Source organism: Ricinus communis, chromosome 5 (assembly GCF_019578655.1).
Source record: "Ricinus communis isolate WT05 ecotype wild-type chromosome 5, ASM1957865v1, whole genome shotgun sequence".
NCBI classification, from domain to species: Eukaryota; Viridiplantae; Streptophyta; class Magnoliopsida; order Malpighiales; family Euphorbiaceae; genus Ricinus; species Ricinus communis.
In genome coordinates, this window is record NC_063260.1 from 12,911,474 (window position 1) to 12,933,008 (window position 21,535).

Genomic DNA, 21,535 nt, shown 5'->3' on the forward strand with positions numbered 1-21,535 from the left:
TTTATTGTTTTTTGGTTATTTATCAAAAAACAATCAAAAATAATTAATATCATATTTAAAAAGTTAAAAGATCATATTTTCGATATTTTCACACATTAAAAATAAAAAAAATTACATTATATTTTTTATCAAATAACATAAGTATTTTTTTGATTTTTTCAAAAGAAAATTATAATTTTCTTTTTCCCAAACAATAGAGAGCAAATGGGCCAACAAACATAAAACCGAATGAACAGACAAAGCCCATCCTAAAACATAGCCATTAGTCCAGATTCTTCTTCAACGTCAGAGGAGGGGAAAAAAAAGCCGGGCAGATCTGTCAAAGGTAATCGCCGACTCGCCGGGTACCGCTGCTTATACACCCTCAATAATTTGTACTAATAATTCAAATTTATCAAAGCTTCCATAATTATCCCATTCATCAGTTTCTCCTTCTCGTTTTCTCTCTATCCACAAATCGCGATTTTAAATGGCGTAGCTGTTGCAAATCTTGGAAAATTCCAAATTTAAAGCGCGCGAAGCAAGAGTTAGGTATAGATACGGCCTTGCGTTTTTTTTTTTTTTAATTTTAAAATCTGCAAGAGTTAGATTTTTTATTTTATTTTTCTTAAGAAAAGCTACAGATTATTGTTTTCCATCAGTCGTTGTTTAGGTTTTTTCGTAATTTAGGGTTTGGTTACTTTTCACAAAATATTTTAGAGATTCAGTGTGATTAAGCTAATTAGTGGTTCTGTTCAGTGCTTGAACAGCTAGAATTGTTCACATTTGCAATATTAAGTATTCACTTGCATTTCTAAGTTATGAGGTTGTGGTGTTTCAAAACTACTTGACTTTACAAGTAGGAGCTTCACAAGTAGGACAGATTCAACGATTACAAAGTTGAGCTCAATTAGGAACTTAATGGTTGGAAACAGACAAATCATTGAATGCAACAGCAAAATCTTAGCTAAAAATTAATTCTTAATATATTACTGTGTATTTTATACGCGTGTGATATATGCATTCTTGACAGGTGAACTACTAGATTTTAACACTTGGAGGGTTTATTCAGCTGGTTGTGCAACGCGAGCAAGTCACGTGAAGCATGGCGGACTTGGAAAATTTGCTACTGGAGGCAGCAGGAAGAACTGGTACATCAGGAAGAAACAGGAATGCGCTTCCACCATCTAGGAGGCGGCGTGAGGGTTCATATTCTGATGGTGGAAGTGACTCTAGAGATGATGATTCCGATGATGACCGCGGCTATTCAAGCAGGAAGCCATCTGGATCTCAAGTCCCATTGAAGAAAAGACTGGACCCTACTGAAAGAGATGATGATCAAGGTAGCCAGGATGAAGGTGACTATGATGATGGGAATTCTGATCGTGAGGGTGATAGCAGTGATGGATCAGATGTTGGTGAGGATCTTTATAAGAATGAGGATGATCGGAGGAAGCTTGCTCAAATGAGTGAACTTGAAAGGGAGATGATTTTATCTGAACGAGCTGACAAAAAGGGTGATAAGAATTTAACCGAGAGAATTAGATCCAAACGGGAAAGTGAGAGGACAACCCGCTCCAGGAAAGAGACTCCCCCACTTCCATCATCTCGTGGTGTGCGCACATCAGCTAGATCTGCAGACAGGGCAGCTGCTAAAGATGATGCGCTAAATGAATTGAAAGCTAGACGTTTAAAGCAGCAGGATCCAGAGGCTCACCGCAAGTTGAGGGATGCATCTAGAAGAGGTTCTGGAAGCCGGGGCTTTTCTCCGATCAAGCGAAAACGCTTCACTTCTGCAAGCTTGAGTAGCTCTAGTAGTGAGAGCGAAAGTAGGTCTCATAGTGAAGATGAAGGATCAACGGGTGATGGTGGAATGGCAGACAGTGATGATGATGGCGAGCCTGGGTCTCAAGGTCCGACTTTTGACGATATAAGGGAAATTACAATCCGGAGGTCAAAACTTGCTAAATGGTTTATGGAGCCATGGTTTGAAGAGTTGATTGTGGGTTGCTTTGTTAGGGTTGGCATTGGGAGGTCCAAGTCTGGACCAATCTACAGGCTCTGTTTGGTTCGGAATGTTGATGCGGCAGACCCTGACCGCCCATACAAACTGGAGAACAAAACAACATATAAATATCTGAATGTTATTTGGGGTAATGAAAGCTCTGCTGCCAGGTGGCAAATGGCTATGATTTCAGACTCTGCACCAACAGAGGATGAGTATAAACAGTGGGTCAGGGAGGTGGAGCGTAGTGGCGGCCGGATGCCAACCAAACAGGATATTCTGGAAAAGAAGGAGGCCATAAGAAAGTCAAATACATTTGTTTATTCAGCAGCCACTGTGAAGCAGATGTTGCAAGAAAAGAAATCTGCCTCATCAAGGCCACTAAATGTTGCGGCTGAGAAGGACCGGCTGAGGAGGGAATTGGAAGTGGCACAAAGTAAGCAAGATGATGCAGAGGTGGAGAGGATTCGGGCTAGGATTCAGGAACTGGAGGCGTCTCGACAAACTCAAGGAAAAGATGCGAAGGCTATTAGATTGGCAGAAATGAATAGGAAGAATAGGGCTGAGAATTTCAGAAATGCATCAGAGTTGAAACCTGTGAACACAAGTCTGAAAGCAGGGGAGGCTGGGTACGATCCATTTTCAAGGAGATGGACTAGGTCAAGGAATTACTACGTGTCAAAGCCTGCTGGGGGAGATGCAGCTGCTGCAACAAATAATGAGGCCAGTGGTACAGTAGCTGTTGCAAATAAAACTGAGTCAGCAGCAGGAGTGTCAGCTGAGGCTGGCATGGCTGCTACAGCAGCTGCCTTGGAAGCAGCAGCTGATGCAGGGAAGTTGGTTGATACAGCTGCTCCTGTAGATCAAGGCACGGAGTCAAATACACTGCATAACTTTGAGCTTCCAATCTCATTGACTGCACTTCAGAAATTTGGTGGAGCACAGGGAGCTCAGGCAGGATTCATGGCAAGAAAACAACGGATAGAAGCAACTATTGGATGCCGGGTCTCTGAGAATGATGAGAAGAGGCATGTCCTGACTTTGACAGTTAGTGACTACAAGAGAAGAAGAGGACTTCTCTGAAATTTGATTGTGCACCAATCAATTCCATTCCCGGTAACAACTCACTTTTTACATCCTTCAAGTAAAGCAATACATTTGTTAGTTCAGAGCTTATTGCTTGGTTATTGCTAAAGAAGAAACTTCTCTTATATTTTATTAATATGGGTACAGGTGTTTGTCTTTCTGGCTTTGTTTCAGTTGTTATGTGAATGCAAGATTTTGAGAATGATCGTGTTAAGAGAGCAGGATGAACTCTACTGTTTGAAGTGTTGTGCAGATTTTCTTAATTATTACAAGGACAATTATTCTCCTGAGATTAAGGTTTTCACTTAGAACTATTTTGCTATTGAGCAAAGGTCGGAGCATACTCAGGAATTCTGTGTTGTTTGCATGGTCAGTTGGCTCCTTCGGATTTTAGTTTCTTTTTATCCCTCAAAAGCCAAGTACCTTTCCTTCGTATTTACTAGATTCTTACCTTCTTTTCTTTTGACAATCGAGATACATCAGTAATGGTGAGCGGGGAGGAGACGTTAATTACTAAGGTTCATTCACAACACTTGTGGACTTCATGATCCAAACCCACCCATATACCCACAGGGCTAAAGCCACCATTTCGGTGGGACGGAGCCTTCCCTTTTGGCTTGGAGGAGAGTCTAGAGACCCTCTATACATGCTGGATTAAAAACCCAAAAATTTGCAACAAAGTAAACTTGTCAAACTGAATCTTATACAGCATGTAGGAATTGTAAACCCTTTTTTTTTTTTCTTCTCCTCATAAATTTTGCATTTAAAGAACGTCAAGTAACCTATACAATGCATGTTCGTGAATATTCATTGTAGAAAATGAAAAATGCCTCATCTTCTGTTTTCAGGCAAATGTTAGGCGGGAGAGATTATCGAATAAAAGCCTATGGGCAGCCAAAGCCATTTCAGCCAACACGCTATTGCGCTCGCGAATGAGCCAGTAAATTGAGAAAGCAACAGCAATGAAGACCCAGTTCGATTGTCACTCATTCCGATGATGATAATAAGAAATTTTGGTAGTTATTTGTTGGGAGGAAGATATATTGAGAATTTTTGTATTAGCTATTTTATATTATGTGCAATCATTACTTTTCTTACCTTAATAAAAATGTATATTAGCTACACACTATAGAAATGTACTTTCTGATTCAAAAACAATAATAATAAATTCACGTGAAACATTCATTTCATTTGAGAGTATCAGATGGGGTCTCCCGCCTCCTTTATCTTTTATGCTTTAAATGATGCTTTCTATTCTTGTTTTCTCAAGGCAAAAAGCACAATTGGCTGTCAGTTTTATTTGTTTTTTTTTTTTTAATTAAGCCTCTCATGCTTTTTATTTAAAGATTTAGCTTTCTATCTTAATATTTTAATATAATAATATTTTTTAAACTTAACGCTGCTAAGTATATTATCTGAATGATATTTTTCGTTATTTGGAAAACAATAAGAATAGAAAATAAAAAGAGAAATAGTTATAAAATAGGCATTTGGGTTTTAGAGTTGAATGTGAGAAAGGGTGTGAGTTTTTTTTTGGAGAAGAAGATTGAAAGTGAAAATTATATCAGATTGCTCTGGAGAGAATATAAGTTGAGAAATTATTTATTTTAAATTTACTAGTAAAAAGCAAGCAATCTTATTACCATCATGTTACAACCATCACTCCACCTTCATTTTAAGAATTTCAATCTTTTCAACAACACAACAACTACCTCCTCTTCCTCTACCACTATTAATTTCAGCATCAACATTTGTTTTATAATTCCTAGTTTTTCTAGATTACACTTGATCATCTCAATTATCACTAAATTTATAATTTTTTTTTTTGTTGATTTTCATCTTTCATTGTTTTTTTTTTTTTCTATTTTGAAAATATATAAAAAAAAAAAAAAAGAGAAATGTGAGAATTTCTTTTTATTATTTATCTGTTGAAATTCGTATTCTATTGAAATACAATTCACGCGACTTGAGAAGCAGGTGCCAAACATGCTCAAACGTCTATTTAGTTACGGGCATAAATAAATCATATTACAAAGTTAGAGAGCCTAAATACACCGTTTTTAACTTGAGGAGCCTATAGCCAAAAATATTTAAAGTCCAAGGGCTCAAATATGCTTTTTGCTTTTTTTTGTTTTTTCTTAACAGTAGATCATGTTTTCTGTCCCAGGTTTGAACATATCAACAGTTTGATTGTCTTTGCTTGAAAATTTACAATTACGTCTTTGGTTTTTCATTATGTAAGACTTTTAATCGTTCCATTATAAAGTTTTTAATTCGCCGTCGTAAAAGTGTAAGCTGTGTCGTTTTTAACTACTTGTTTTTCTTTTCACATTAGGGCTCTGTTTTTCGAAAAATAAATATATATTTTTTTTCAATATTTGGGGCAGTAAGAAAAAATAAATTATTAGTAAAAAGAAATCATTTCAAAATACAGGAAAATAACTTCCCATTTTGAATATGAGAAATTTTTCACTTATAAATATAAAGACAAATAAAAAGAATAAATCTTACAAATTCTCTTCAATACAATTTTCGCATTCGTTTCTCTTTTTAGTACGACCTACTCTTATACTTCATCATTTTCATTGGATTTTTTTATTATCTCAAGTATAAGTACTTTTACTCTCTTTTTTTCATTTAATAAAAAAAAAATATAAAATTAGCTTTCACTATTTTCTATGGCCATTATGTTTTTGTGGAAGAATATAAATTAGTTATAAATTTACGTGATTTTAACGGGTATCAATCAATTATCTTTCAATTATAAATTTATATATTTTCTAATCACTTGAAAGAATTTAATTATTATATTCAAATTTGCAATGTCATAAATTAATCTTTTTATTTATAACCGAGATAATAATATTACTTGAAATATTAAATAGCAAATACAGATTGAGCTAGGTTGAGTCATAGCATTAAACTGACGAGGAGTAAAAAAAACGAAAAGGATTGAAAACTAGAAGCTAAATCATAAATGTCACAAAGATGGCTTGCACAGAAGCAGGGATAGGAGCTTCTTCACCTTCCAAAATCAGTTGATTCCAACCTAAACTCCTAGCCCATACCATACTTTCTCTTTAAAGCCATGGCTTTAAGAATGAAGAGCTGGCTAAGACCAATAAAGAACTTGCAACCTGATCCTAATAAATCTCCTTGCATGTTACGAGCGAGAAAAACAAAGATCAAAATTGACTTTAACAAAACCTTCATCAACATTGATTGTAGTAGCCATGATTGGCCGCGACACAGATGGGATCCTAGTTCCTTCTTCCATCCACACATTTTGGAATTCATAAAAGTCATTATTGGCAACTCTAACAATGGCATTAGTTGTGCCTTGAGTCTTATTAAAAACTAAATTATTTTTTGAGCCTTCTATAAGCACAGAGAATGAAAACCATATGAGTTATCATCAATTTGAAAGTTCTGAAGATCTACTTTGATATTGTCCCAAATGCTAGAGATCAACCCCATTGATATCAATCCTATAGCTGATACCAAACCTGTTGTGCTAAGGCACAATGGAAGAAAACATGCTCTAGGGTTTCGATCATACCACAATTATAACAACTTTGAGAATATCCTAATCAATTGAAAAGCAGATGACCAACATGAAGAGCATTAGAAAAGATTTTTCATAGAAATATCTTTAATTTACTTGGAAGTTTCACTTTCCAAAGATGTTTCTATCGAATAGTATATTGGTGATTCAGGTCAATCCTATTCAAAGATGAAAAGGAAGCTTGCCATGTAAAGTATCCTGAACGAACCGAATATTTCTTCGATGCATGAAAATGCTAAATAAACTTATCATTTTTACCAATTATCTTGATACATGTAATTTGACGTAGGTTTTTTCAACTGGTTATTAGTGTTGTAGTTAAATACTGGAAAATATTTTATTTTTCTAGAAATATATATATACGTAAACAAACAAAAGCTAACTATCTAGCATTTTTCCACCCACAAAAATAAAGTCTCTAACTATTTTGAATAAAATTGATAGAATAAAATAAAAATTATACAGAAGTATTGATCGGTCCAAATTATGTATAGATATTTAAGGGTATTTTAAAGCTTTAATGATATATTTTTATATATAAAATGGTGAAAATATGTGTTTTTGCCTCATTTAAGCTTAATTGTCTATTTTCAGAATATTAGCAAAAGGAAGAAAATATGGAGCTAAAAGAAGCTTAACAGGACATATTCGTGTCAAGGTCCAAGATTAAGACGCATGGACTGCTAATTATAAGGCACAAGGGATATTTTAGTCATTTTATATAATTATTAGGATTTATATTAAGAGTTATTTATGATATAATATTTGGTGGAGATTAAGATACTTAAAGTCTTATCTATTAGATAGACTTATATTAGTATACTAATCTCTAGAGAGATTTATTTAGAGGAGGACTCTCCTCTATATAAATCTCTGCAAAACCCCAAAAAGAGAGGAAGAAGAGAAGGGAAGGAAGAAGGGGAGTTTTCTCCTACCTGCTCTATACACCTGCCACCATTATTCTTTTCATAATTCTCTACAGTTTTTCATAAACACTTTAGTTTTAGTTTTTATTGTTTTTTGAGGATCTAAGGAGCTTTTCAAGAAATGGAGACTGAGGACCAATCTTCTTCCTACTTGAAGAAACTCTGGATCTTGAGGGAGCTTTTTATTTTATTGTTTTATGTCTTTCTATTTAATACCATGATCATTGGGTTAAATATGTTAGGCTAGTTTTCATAAGTGTTTAGTTTAGTCTTTCTATTTTTGTATAAACATTGTTATTTATTTATTTAATGAATGATTTCTTTACCTTTATATCTTTATTAGTTTCAGTTATTATTGTTAGTTAACCATCATATTAATTTAGCAATAGTAATTGTTATGAAAATCTTTAGGTTTAAAAGTTTTAGAAACATCATCTTTACTTTAATCTATATTGGTATAAGAAACCCTGGTTGCATCATTAGCTTGAGTGACTTATGAAAAAAGACACATCATCGTCTCATTCATTAGATCTAGGCTTAAAGTAAAACAAAGAGATTACTAAGTAAATATCTAGACTAAATACTATTTTAGCATATAGTTTTAGATCATAAGCATTTGCATTTGCATTGCATTACATATTTATTTATTGTTTAGTTACTTTATTTTATGAATTTCATTCTTTCAAAATACTGATTTAGAGTGTTTAAATTTACTTTTATTATTTTGTGTTGATAATTAGTCTTTATAATAAGTGGTCTCATAATTTTTTGAGAGATCGACCTCGTGGTGAATTTAGCCTTACTATATGAACGATTTGTACACTTGCGAGTACTAAAAAATACACATTAAGTATAAAATTATTATTTGATTATTATGTTTATTATTAAATTCCAAGCTTATTCAAAATTATTAATTTCTTAGAAATTGAAAATAGATTTTATTTTTAGGATAAACTAATGATATCGTAGATCTTGAAGGGCTAGAATCTGGACAAACCATTGCCATAGTTGCACACTTATTGTCTTTGTCGACAAAGATTGGTCAGATGAAAAGAGCTACTCCAACTTTTGATTTCTTCTCCTTTAACAAAATGAGTTTTGAATTTTCTTTTTTTTTTTTTCTCAAAAAGAAAGAAATTAAATTTGATTTGAAGAAGCAACTAACGAAAACCTGGGCTATAATATTGTTTGATATTTCAATTAATTATGGTTTTGGAATGAAATTGCCAGTGTTTAATCCAAATCTTTTGTTGCATAATTTTGCAATATTCAATTAAGAATTTAAGATTTTATAAGTGATAGAGAATTAATTTTAAACTAATTATTTAGATTTTTTCTTCTGATTTATATATTTAATTGGAAGGGCATAAGTTTTCTTCATAAGGAGAAGTCCAAAAAAAAAACTAACCGCAAGAGTTTTTTTTTTTTTTTTCTTTTTGCTGCCGTCGACCGTTTCTTTTTTTGCTGTCAACGGTAGCTAACTTTTCCGTAATAATTTTTTACAATCACAATAAAATAATCAAATCATATTTTATCTTATCTGTATGAATTGGTCAAAATTTAATGATTTTGATTGCAAACTTTAGTAGTAAATTTTTAATAAACAGATGATAAATAAAAAATATATAGAAGAAGATCACATGACTGTTAAAGTTTTAACATTCAAAAATAAATCAAGGCCTTTCAACAATAAAGATGAGTTTATTTAGTTAAAAGTTTATTTTTGATTAGTTGTTTGTTAATTTCGTTGGTTAAATATTATAAGTATTTCGTTTTGTATCTCTTTATAGAAGTTTGTTTGTTTGTTTTTTATGAGAGTTTATTTGTCTTTTATATAGAAGTTAGGATGAGTTTGATTATGATATTCAAAAGATGAGACTCTTTTAAAGACTCATCAAATAATAATAAAGTCGAGCTGTGACTCAGTATAGCTATTAAATAAAATGTGTTTCTTGCCAATGCGTCAAATATAGATAAAATGTTATATCTAATTGTTCTGTCAATACAATTAATGAAATTTAAAAAAAAAATTATCTTTATAAAAAAATTAGTATGTATTTCTTACACGTTGTCATATTTATTTGTTTATTATAAATTATTTTTAATAAAAAACTTTTCATTTTAAAAAAAAAGTGAAATGGGAAAACATGGTAGGGAAATGGTATGGCGACATGCCAATCTTCAACCTCAATACTGACAGGGACATAAATTAATGTCAAAAAGAATAAAAAGAAGATATAGTAAGCAATTTGAAAATTAATAAAATAATTACTTAAAGAATATTCGTCCTATTAAATTTTGGCTTGGTTGGCTCAGAAGTAGGACATGACCTTCCTTAATTACTGAAGGGAACTAATTTAAGATGAGAGCATTAACTGCCTGTCATCCTACTTCTCATATATATATTTCTTTTTTCTGGCTGAATACACATTTATATTCTTCACTTGTATCCACAAGTTTATTTTATATTTTAATTTTTAATTTAATCTAATAAAAATTTAAATTTTATTTTTTAATACATATAGACATTATTGAATATAAAAAAAATACTAAAATATCTAAAAAATAAATTTAAATGTCAATTAAATTAAATTAAAGATTAAAATATTAAATTGACTAAATAAATAAAATTTAGAAATATAAATATATATATATTAAACTTCTCTTTAGTTCATGTATTTAGTAATTGATAATTTAATAGTTAATTGATATATTAAGAGTTGTAAATATTATTAGTAGAAAATAAAAACTGCAGATTACAAATTAGTCATATGATTGAGAATAAAAGTATGTTTTAAAAATCATTCAAGTTGCTACAACCTACTCCTTTTCCTTCTCTGTATATGCTTTTATATTTTCTCAAAAATATAAATTAGGGAGGATTCTATTATGAATAATTAATATATACACATCTTAATTTTTAATTCACAAAAAAAATATTAATATAAAAAGAAAACCACTGTATATTATATTAGAGAGTGAGGCAGATGCATGATCTCATCTTTCAACTAATTAATTTTAGCTTACCTCAGCTATCATTATTCAAAGATAATTGCTATCCAATCTCGAGTTAGTAAATTAGTATAAAGTACAATTTATACAAGTGGCGTAACATGTGATTGCTAATACCTTTTGTATAATCATTAATGCAAAGGTCAAAAGCAAATGTTCTGACAAACAACTTTGTCCAGATTATGTATGACTTCATTGCTTGTGTTTATCTTCTAATTCTTTTTTGTCAAATACTTCATTGCCTAAATTACCCAATAATTGATTTACATAAACCTTTCTATCATTTCAGTAAATTAAATATAATAGCCAACTGTCAAAATTATCTACTTTCCCCAACTATATACTACAGTTTAAAATCTGAGCCCGCTTCTGTTATTTTTATTTTAATTATAAAATTAAGTTGATAGATACAATTAATAATTTTTTTTATTTTTAATATTAACTTATAATCTTTTAAAAAATAATAGAAAATTTACTATTTTTAAATGTTCTTTTAATTTTTTTAAGATTTTCAAATTTTATTAGTGCAATTATATGAAAATTATTGTAAAAATACTTATTAATTAATTTTAATATTATATAACTTAATACAATAATTAATATTACTATTTTTAAGATTAAAAATCAATTTATTATTAAAAATATAATTTAAGATGTTATTTTTCATAATTAGGATTATTATCTAATTAAAAAGTAATTTTATTAGTTAATATAATACTAAAATATAATTAATATACTATTCTTAGGATATAATTAGTATCATTATCTAATTAGATCATTATTTATTAATTAATATAATTATTATACTATTTTTTAGAATTATAGTCAATATTTAATTAGAAATGTAACTTATTAATTAATAAATTAATAGAAAAAACTATAAAATTACAAATAAATTTGAATCCTATGTGTCAAAAATAGTATACATGTCAAAATAAAAAATATGTGTCAAAAATTAAATACATATATAAAAAAAATTTAAATTTTAAAAATTAAGATATTTAGATATATGATATCTTTTATCAGAATCAAAACAAGGAAATTTATAATAAAAATTAAAATTAGAGATATGAGAATGAAAAATAAGCTTAACATCAGGGATTGAAAATGAATTACCTCTTGTGTTGAACCAAGCCAAGCTTCAAGGTAAAAAAATTTTTTCCCTCTCCAGCCACCTGGGTTCTGCAATTGTACTACAAAAGTGGAGTAGAACAACTGTCTACTTTAAATGGGTTCTTGCCTTTTTGGTTCCCGATGTCCATAACACAATAACTATTACTCTTTTAATGCATAATTTGCCGCCCCCTCCATCAAAATCTCCCTCCTTTCTTCTTCCTTAAACTTTTTCATTAATCATAACCCACACCAAATGAAATAACGCTAATACTAATACTCAGAAGGACTCCATTTTTATCCATAAAGATACAATGTTCTTAATATCTCAACATTACTTTCTCTTTCTACAACATTTCCATAACATCAAAAAATCAATCTTTACCTTGCTCTCTTGCTTACCCACTTCCATTCTTGCTCTAATTCTGCTTCTTCTTTTGGTCTACAATGGCTCCTCTGTGTTCTACGTGCGCTTTCCCCTTCCCGCCAAATCCTCCTTTCAGTCTGTCAGCCTCTCGCCGGAAAATGTACCCGGAAAGTCACTAAAGAAGCTTTCTTCTTCTTCTACAGTGATGTATGCAGTGAAAGAAGAGAACCCACCAGTTATTTTAAAGACCCACTTGCCACTTTTGCCAAAGTCGGCCATTTCAATGATGCCCATTAACTATTCTTTAGTATCGAGGCCTAAGAAAGTGCACAGACACAGAATTTTAAACAAGGTTCTGCGATTGGGAGACACGTCAAAGCAATTCTCGACGAGAATAAAAGCTTTCTTGGGGAGTTCTGTATGTAAGGTGCGGTTCTTTATGACTTGGATTTCTTCTTTAGAGTCATTTGGTGATAGAGAGTTGCTTGCTATTGAGAGTTTGTTCAAGTCCAATCCAAATGCTTGTTTGGTTATTGTTTCTAGTTCCATGGATTCTGAAAGAGGGAGTGGTCTTTTAAGGCCCCTTTTGGATAAAGGATTCAAAGTGGCTTCAATTAAGCCTGATTTTAACTATCTGTTCAAAAACACTTATGCAGAGTCATGGTTTAGTGAATTAAAGAAAGGTAATGTTGATCCTGGAGAGGTCTCTTTAGGTCAAAACCTCTCTAATTTGCTTAGGCTTGCCTTGTTGTATAAATTCGGTGGTACTTATTTAGACACTGATGTTATAGTGTTGAAGAGTTTTGGTAAATTGAGAAATATAATAGGGGCACAAACAATTGATCTTGAAACTGGGAATTGGAGCAGATTGAATAATGCTGTTCTGATTTTCGATAAGAAACACCCTTTACTCTTCAAGTTCATTCAAGAATTTGCACTCACATTTAATGGAAACAAGTGGGGCCATAATGGTCCTTATCTAGTTTCAAGGGTTGTCTCAAGGGTCAGCGGCAGGCCTGGGTTCAATTTCACTGTGTTGCCTCCATCTGCATTTTATCCAGTGAATTGGAGCAGAATTGGAAGCATATTCAGAGGGCCTAGAGATGAGCTACATTCAAAATGGTTGCAAAGAAAGCTTGAGCAGATAAAAGGGGAAAGTTTAGCTGTACACTTGTGGAACAAGCAGAGTAGGCAGATTAAAGTTGAAAATGGAAGCATCATCAACCATATAATACTAGATTCTTGTATCTTCTGTAATGCTTCTTCACGCATGAGATTGTTAAAATACAATAACAAATGACCATTTCTAATTGTCCTTTTATATATCTTTCCTGTATTTGGTTATGGACAAACTTAAGTCCATTCCATCATTATAGCGTTGAAGAAAGAAAGGAGAATCCTTTTCTTTTGTAGATCCCCCAGTTGGACATATTAAGGACCCTTTTCGGTTGTTTCTTATATTTTACTTCATTTGTAACTTCTTTCAACATATAAAAATGCAAGAAATGGAATATATTGCAGCATTTTGTGTCTAATAAAAGTGGCGAATTATGCCATTATCTTATATATGAAAAGTTTCTTTAGTGTACTCATAGTAGCCTGGCCATAATTATATCTCTTAAATTTGGACAGCCTGTTTAGTTCTTAGCTTACTTCTCCTCCTTTTTGAAAATCCATATGGAAAAGAAAGAAAGAAAAAAAAAAAGAACAGATATTTCTTTATTATGTCCTAATTCAGTTTATTCCTACTGAAAGAAACAGAACAAGAAGATAACTTTTCTTCTTGAACAGATGTTCCAGAATAAATAATCAGGCTATCTTGGCAAATTATTATCAAATGGAAAATGCATCTATTTGTCTTTTCTTGAAAGTACTTGCTGCTCTATGATTGTTCATCAGGAATGTAGGAAGATGCAATCATCTTAGACATCATGCACATTACAATAAGTTGTGAAAGTGATGCATTATCTTCCATTCAATAAAAAAACCTACCATTCGGCCTCACAGACGCCATCTTCCACCAGTTCCTAATATCTCATTGCCATGTGCATTCTTGAACTGTCCACAAGAATTATTTTTCCCTTTTTTTCCATATAAATGATAATTTCTTTTATTGTCCCTAACTACCACAACTGTTGACTCCACACAATCATCTTCAGGTTCTAAGAGTTTCAAGTATTCTTTTAAAAGAAAAAAAGAAATTCTTGATCGATAATGATAATTAAGAAGAAATGACAGAAGATAGCGCCAACTCTCCAAAATAATAATGAAGAGGACATAATTTTCAATGGATCATCAGCAAAATAAATTGTCATTATCCAACACGTTTAGACAATAACACCTTTACAGCAGATCATAGAATATTCACAGAAAGTTGGTCAATGGATTGTCTGTTATCTTTTTTGTTTCTCTTTTTTTTTTTTTTGGTCTGTGATTCTTCACATCTTATCAATTTGATTCCCTGATAGTGGTTGTGAGTTGTCATAATGTTGAATATCTTTGTTATCATATTCATGTAAAATTGATGGGTTTAGCACATGAAAATTTGATGATCTACCTTCTTTAAAACATAATTGATTAGTTAATTCATCACCTACTTGCAGTGTAATCTAAAGCTTGAGTATATCTTAAGAAGTTCACATGCTATTCTTTGTGTCTTTTTTTTTTTCTCTTTTAAAATACATTTTAACTTTTCTATAAAACAGAATTATAATAAGAAAACATGTCAAATTAAGTTTCAAATTTTCTGAAAATCCCTGTAAAATAAGAGCCACTGTATAAGCATTCTTTCTGCATAAATTGCAAAATGAATCTCCACTAAAATAGAACAAATTAATAGCAATCAGACAATAACTTCTAGTTATCAGACAATGCATAGAATAGGTAAATGATCTGTCCTTTTGGGTAAAATAATGATGGATCTATTATTTTTTGCAATGTGTTTGTGAACAAATAATTGATTTATGCAGTACTCACATGGCAATGATGATAGTAGGCCTTTTTGTACAACATAAGTTGGCTCATATGGAGCCCAATATTTTGTATCATTTTATGCTTGGGCATTTATGTTCCAAGGTCAAGCTTCTATGAGTTAGTGTCCCAGGGTAAGATGAATTTAGGGATGGTGCCAGATTTAAATTTCAGTGACCTCTAAATTCACTTTTATGGATATTTCTTGGTTTTATATAAGTCCTATTCACCAGTTGCATGTGGCTCTAAATGCTATTTCACTTTCAGGATGTATTCATCATCATCATCCCTAACATAGAAGATCTTTATAAGGCTGTCCTGGAAAAATTGAGTATATCTTTGTTACATCAATCTTCTTTAACCAAGAATATATAGTGGTTTTTATCAGTATCAGCTACCTGCCCTGAATTTTTTAAGTGACCCTGATAACAAATGACATAGCACATGGGTTTTTTTTTTTTTTTTGGATGAAATGGAAATTTCATCAAACAGTATGAGTATGAGAACTTTAAAACTTGTTCAAAAGACAGGAAGATATCTTTGTCATCTTTCAGTCTTGCAGACCATCAAACACTCATTATTTCTGCATTAGTCGTTCTACATCTTCCAATTCAATCTCACCTTCTAGCCAATACCTCGTTGTGAAACATCATGTCAATCTGCTCTAAAGACATTCCTTTTGTTTCAGTTCAGGAACACATTGAAAAAGATCTCAGGAAAAGAGGTAAGGAATCCTCTGGAAACAGAAGGTGATATCTCTGCGAATGTACGCTGGCACAATCATGAGCCCAAATCCTATCCGTATGCCAGCCAAAAGTCTACCTATCATGAGTATTCCAAAGGAAGTGGAAAGAGCCATTACAACAGAACCTGACTGGATTGTAATGGCTGCAAAGGTTATTATCCACTTTTGACCAATAGAATCAAATGTTCTTCCTCCTGCTAAACTGCCCAGAAGTGAAATTATACTTAAAATACCAACAAGAACTTCGTTCCTGAACTTCTGATAATCTTGAGACCCTCCTGCATGAATATGATTGCCCCCGGTCATGACACCAAAGTTTATATGGTGATAGCAATAAAACCAGGATCTTAGGATGCCATTTTAATAGCTTAAGAACTAAGTCAGCCCATACTCAAACTGTAATCAAGAAGCAATTTTTGTTAGCAAATCACCAAAATAATTCAAACACAGATCTTCTTTATGGTACAGTAGCATTCTGATATCTGCAGAAGAACAATTAGAGTTAAAATCTACATAAAACGAGAGCACAAAAAGTAATAATCAAGTTAAAAACGTTAAATCTTATAACGTGAAGGCTTAGTAGGTTTTATTTCGTGTCTCAAGCTATTCACAGAAGTTATTTGATTAAATGGACTTTCACATTAAGAAAACTACAGCGCAGGCTGTAGAAAGTTACAAACTAACCATATCCCATAATCACGGAATTCAGAGTGACAAAGATGGCACAATCAATCACACATTTCTCTATATTGGTTGTCTTAATAACACATCCAGAAGCAATTTCTTCTTCTCCAGCATCAGAATCCGTCCTCGGGTACTCGTTTTTGCTCCAAACTCTGCTCCCATTTTCATGCAACACCATATCTCACTGGTCTCTGACAATTTATAAAGAGCAGTATAATGCAATTTTCCTACTCCTCTCTGTGTTGTGTACTTTCGATGAGCAGGCGGAGAGGGAAAGGGAAAGCATTCTGGTCTTGGTCATTGGTGTCTCAGATCTGTGACAGGAAAAAGGAAAATTACATAAAAAAAATAAAAGGCATGTCGGTTTTTCTTTTTTCATGGGAAGCATCATCTCATTTTTCCATGAGGATGAAAAGAGGCAGAGCGCCAACTGATGTATAATTTCTACTGAGGTTATATGTCACATTCTCTCAAAACAAGCACATAATTTTCTTTATGGTAAACTATTCTGATTTCTCCAAAACAATAAACTACAAGTTCTGTTGCCATATGGCATTTTGGCAGTAGAATCCCTAAAATGATCTTGCATTAACTTTGATCAAATGATATATGTCAGCACAAATGGGTAGGACTCATATCCCTATTTCTTCATGTTCACCATATTAAGTACAAAAAAGAAAAACAAATCTGAAGGGCACAGCTATCTGAAGTTAGTCTTGCATTAATAAGCATACATCAGTAAGTTTGAGGATTAGTACTTGGGATGCGTATATAACAACCCTACTCACGCTTTCTTAATTTTTTTTTTATTCCCTTATTATTTTCTTGATTCTTCTTGAACTATAAGATATTCAAAGAGAAAACGCAATTTGGGCAATCAGTAGCTATTGCTTAGGCAATCCATTCTTGCATCAAGAGAAAGAGGGAGAAATTTAACAAATGATAAAATAGTATGAATTGACAAACCAGAAAAGAGCTTTATTTCCTGAGTTACTGCTGCCTAGTTCAACAATTCATTGTCGTACACATATATCATCTTACATTTTCTTCCTACTAGAGCAGTCGATGATTAATCCTTTCAATACATTTGAAGAAGAAGAAGATTAGGGAGTTAATCCCTACAACTTAAATGAATATATATGAAAGCTCAATCTCCACCTTCAAAAAACACAAATAGAACAATCAATGAAGAAACTGTACGTTAGGCTCCTATAACTTTGAAGCCACTCGTTGTAAAGGCCGCCATTGTAGCTCTGCAATGAAGATTTTAATGCTTCTGGTTTTGTCAGTGTATAGGTATCAATTATGGAGTTGTGTGTTCCCTGAAGTTCCTTAATAGTTTTGAACTGTATAGCATTCACAAGATGTGTGAAAATCATCCACCACCTACATTGCTTTTCCTACTCTAAGTTTGTAGATTACAATCAATCGTGCCAGCTGCTCAATCTTTCTGTACAAGTCGTTCTACATCACCCAATTCAACCTCACCTCCTTGCCACTCTCCCTCATTCTGAAACATCATCTCAATTTGTTCCAAAGACTTGCCTTTTGTTTCTGGAATGCATTTGTGGACAAAAACAACAGAAAGTGCTGAAATTACTGAAAAGACGAAGAAAGTACCTCCTACTGTGATAGCTCGAGACACTGATAGAAAAGACATAGTAACCACACCACTGCTAACCCTACTGCCTACTGCCCCAAGAGCAGATGCTTGAGCTCGAAGCCTTAAAGGGAAGATTTCAGATGACATAACCCAACAAACAGGGCCAAGTCCTATAGAGAAGAAAGCCACATTCGCACAAACTGATAACATTGCCAATCCAATCCCAAATTTTCCATCTCCCATGAAAAGGAGAGAAACACTCAAAACAAGTAAGCTTGTGGACATCCCAACTGTGCTTACAAAGAGCAAAGGTCTTCTGCCCACTTTGTCTATAAGAAATATAGCAACCAAAATGAACATAGTTTTTGTGAACCCAACAGCAACAGTCGCAGCTAGAAGCTGAGTGTTGCCCTTGATCCCAGCATCCTTGAAAATTGTGGGGCTATAGTATACTGTTGCATCAATTCCTGTAATTTGTTGGAAAAACTGAATTCCACAGCCAGCGATCAGCATCTGTCTAACTGCTGGAGAAGGATGTAATATTTCATGCCACACAGCATTTGCTCCATACTTCTCTGCATTAGTAAGGCCTGAAGCTAGTTGTATCTCTGCCAATCTTTCCTCCACTTCACTTTCATTTTCATTTGTCTTTAACAGAACTAATCTTGCTTCTTCAATCCTATTCTGCATTGCCAACCACCTTGGTGATTCAGGAATCACAAACAACGCCAACCCCATAAAGATTGAGGGAAGGATTCCCACACCAAGCATCACCCTCCAGCTTATATGAGCTGGAAGTCCTGAAAAAACATAATTAGAAACATATCCCAAAAGGATTCCTAGATTTATAAAAATCTCAGGAAATGAGGTAAGAAATCCTCTGGCGGCAGTAGGTGATATCTCCGCTATGTACACTGGTGCAATCATGACACCGAAGCCTATCCCTATACCAGCCAATAGTCTGCCTATTATCAGTATTGAAAAAGAAGGGGCAAGAGTCATTATAGCTGCCCCTGTTTGGAAAACAACAGCTGCTAAGGCTATTGTCCACTTTCGACCAATCGCATCAGATGTTTTTCCTCCAGCTAAACTGCCGAAAAGAGAAATTATGCTTAAGATTCCCACAAGAATTTCTTCTTGTGCCTCTGATAACTTCAGATCTTGTTGAATGAATATAATTGCACCACTCATAACACCCACATCTGCAGAATGACAAGTACACATTTAATACCAGAAATTAGAACTGTACTCAAAAACAGATAGTCTTCAGCGACAATAGGCATTAACATTTGTATACAAGTTTGTCTCAAGTGAATTTAGTACAGGAACAAAAGCTGCAACCCTCCTCTCAGTTGAAAGTCATGATATTTGTAAGTATAAGAACTTTTTTCTTCTATGAACTATGAAACATTCAAAAGTAAACGAGGATGAATAAACAAGTCTTCTACCTTTTCTTTTTAGATAAAGGGAAAAAGCCCCAAGAGAGCCTCCTCTATGTTGTTGAAATAGGAGAAAACCTTTGCAACTAAGTGAATCAGGAGTATAAGCACAAAAAGACAAGGAATATGCAATTTCAGCATGCAATCCAACATTTGTGAAATGACTGGTTTTTACAAAAACTAAGTTCACCTGAAATCATAGCCCATTGTCCAATAATAATCCAACCTCCCACCTAATTTATCTCAAATTAAGTAAAGACCAATTCTCTTACTACTCGATATAAAAGAAATTACCTGGAAAAAATTTTGGCATTTCTATACTCATCATGTTTCTTTTCGCAAAAATTCCCACTAACACCATTCAGTCAGTAAGTTAAGTCAGGCTTATGCAAGTTGGAGATCGAATCCTGATATTCCCTTTATCCCCTAATGAAATGGTCGCTAGTCAGAGAAGCCTAAGAACCACATTGTACTCATAACAACAAAAACCTAAGAACTCCATTGATGGCTTTTAACTAATAAACAGAACAATTAGAAACAAAAGGATAGAAAATTTCTGACTACTGAAAATTAAGCAGATCGGACAAACAACAAAAGAGATGAAACTGAAAACATAGAGAGATGTTAATGTACCAACCGTAGCCCATGAGGACAGAATTGAGAGAGGCAAAGATGGCGCAAGCAAGAACATATTTCTTGACATCATGTTTCCTATTAATACACTCTTGGCTTTGACCATTATTATTAGACAACACAACAGCATCCTCCTCCTGTACTGCATCAGAATCCATCCTCCTGTATTTATTGTTCATGCCTCCGACTGCATCCCCATTTGCTTGGAATCCCATTTTGCTTCTTCTTTTTGATGTATGTGTATAATAAGTGTCTCTCTATTCTTCTTTATCTCGTTGTTCTTGTGTGTGAAATTGTGTTTTATGCTGATCAATAGAGAAATAATTCTGGGTTTCAAGATCTGGAAATAGAAACTATTTGCAACATTTGGTGGTCTTAAAGTCTCTATCTTTGGAAAAACGGAAGAAACTGATTCTGATTAGAGGTCAGAAGTTTAAGTGGGTCCTACATTGTCTATTCTATTTCATCGGGAAGCAAAGTGTCAAAAACGACACAAGTATATTGTCGGTTGAACTCAATAACCAAACGCTGGACGCCACGTCATCCCAACATATGATCACTGATATTGTTGAATTATCATATTGTCCCTGATTTGGTGGAAGTTTGAGTTTGGTAAGTTGACTGGACTTGGATAATGACGTTTTTCCCGGACCATGTCCGCGTATATGGTCATAAGAGTACAAATTAATTTCTAAAAAAATTAAAGTTAAGAGTACAAATTAGAAAATACAGGGTAATAACGTTAGATTTGACCTTTTTCTTTTTTGAATAAACGTCAGATTTCATTTCAACACTTACTTTCCATTTCAAATAAATGTTGTTTAAGATAATTGCACAAGTATTAAGAATTGATTAAATAGTTTCAATGACAATAAAAACAATTTAATATGATTATAATATTTTTTTTACTTTAATTGAAATACTTAAGACTCTTATAAATTTCTCTTTATCCGTTGACTTTTTTCTATTTTATTGATATTTTATTTCATAATTAAATGGGATAATATTAAAAAAAATTAATACTTTATGGATTTCTCAAGACAACACTTGATAAAAAAAACTTTAAAAATAATATTTATTTTGAAATTGAAAAAATATTGATTATTTATTTATTAGAATTCAATAATTTATTTGAGAATTCATCTATCCAAAATTAATTGTCATGGAAAATAAATGGATAATCAATAAATGTAGAATTGAGTAATTTGATATCCCCCAAAATGATATTATGGCCTAATCCATCTATATATATATATATATATATATATATAAATTTCTGACATCTAAATTTTTTTTATATGTATACTTAATTGTTGATATTAAAATTTTTATTTTAATATGGATATTTACTTTTGACATATATGATTCAAGCTTATGGGTAATTTTATAATTTTTCTATTAATTTATT

At 32.6% G+C, this 21,535-nt stretch overlaps 3 protein-coding genes across 16 annotated transcripts; 2 read left to right on the forward strand and 1 right to left on the reverse strand.

Moving 5' to 3' along the window:
• Positions 1–206: 206 nt before the first annotated feature.
• On the forward strand, positions 207–4,260 carry LOC8278557 (protein RTF1 homolog). 12 transcript variants are annotated; one of them, XR_001535223.3, is made up of 5 exons: positions 255–531; positions 1,013–3,100; positions 3,218–3,439; positions 3,554–3,782; positions 3,919–4,260. XR_001535223.3 is itself a non-coding variant. In XM_015719137.3 (3 exons), the coding sequence occupies exon 2, from the start codon at positions 1,085–1,087 to the stop codon at positions 3,065–3,067; it is 1,983 nt and encodes a 660-aa protein (XP_015574623.1). In that variant the 5' UTR covers positions 255–531; positions 1,013–1,084; the 3' UTR covers positions 3,068–3,100; positions 3,919–4,260. The 12 variants fall into 12 exon arrangements, 1 of the variants encoding a protein (XP_015574623.1); XR_007215848.1 differs by having other exon boundaries at positions 207–325; positions 3,218–3,782; XR_007215850.1 differs by having other exon boundaries at positions 209–344; positions 3,218–3,782.
• Positions 4,261–11,741: 7,481 nt separating this feature from the next.
• LOC8278556 (uncharacterized protein At4g19900) lies at positions 11,742–13,566 on the forward strand. Its single transcript, XM_002518981.4, has one exon. The coding sequence runs from the start codon at positions 12,001–12,003 to the stop codon at positions 13,351–13,353; it is 1,353 nt and encodes a 450-aa protein (XP_002519027.2). The 5' UTR covers positions 11,742–12,000; the 3' UTR covers positions 13,354–13,566.
• A 2,781-nt stretch (positions 13,567–16,347) lies between these two features.
• Positions 16,348–20,567, reverse strand: LOC8278555 (probable polyol transporter 4). Of its 3 annotated transcripts, none has more exons than XM_048373568.1 (3): positions 20,132–20,567; positions 18,073–19,257; positions 16,348–16,766 (listed from the first exon to the last, which is right to left on the reverse strand). In XM_048373568.1, the coding sequence occupies exons 1-3, from the start codon at positions 20,340–20,342 to the stop codon at positions 16,750–16,752; spliced, it is 1,413 nt and encodes a 470-aa protein (XP_048229525.1). In that variant the 5' UTR covers positions 20,343–20,567; the 3' UTR covers positions 16,348–16,749. The 3 variants fall into 3 exon arrangements, with proteins under 3 accessions (XP_048229525.1, XP_025013078.1, XP_002519026.1); XM_025157310.2 differs by lacking the exon at positions 16,348–16,766 and adding an exon at positions 19,789–19,920 and having other exon boundaries at positions 17,410–19,257; positions 20,132–20,272; XM_002518980.4 differs by lacking the exon at positions 16,348–16,766 and having other exon boundaries at positions 17,410–19,257.
• Between the last annotated feature and the right edge of the window lie 968 nt (positions 20,568–21,535).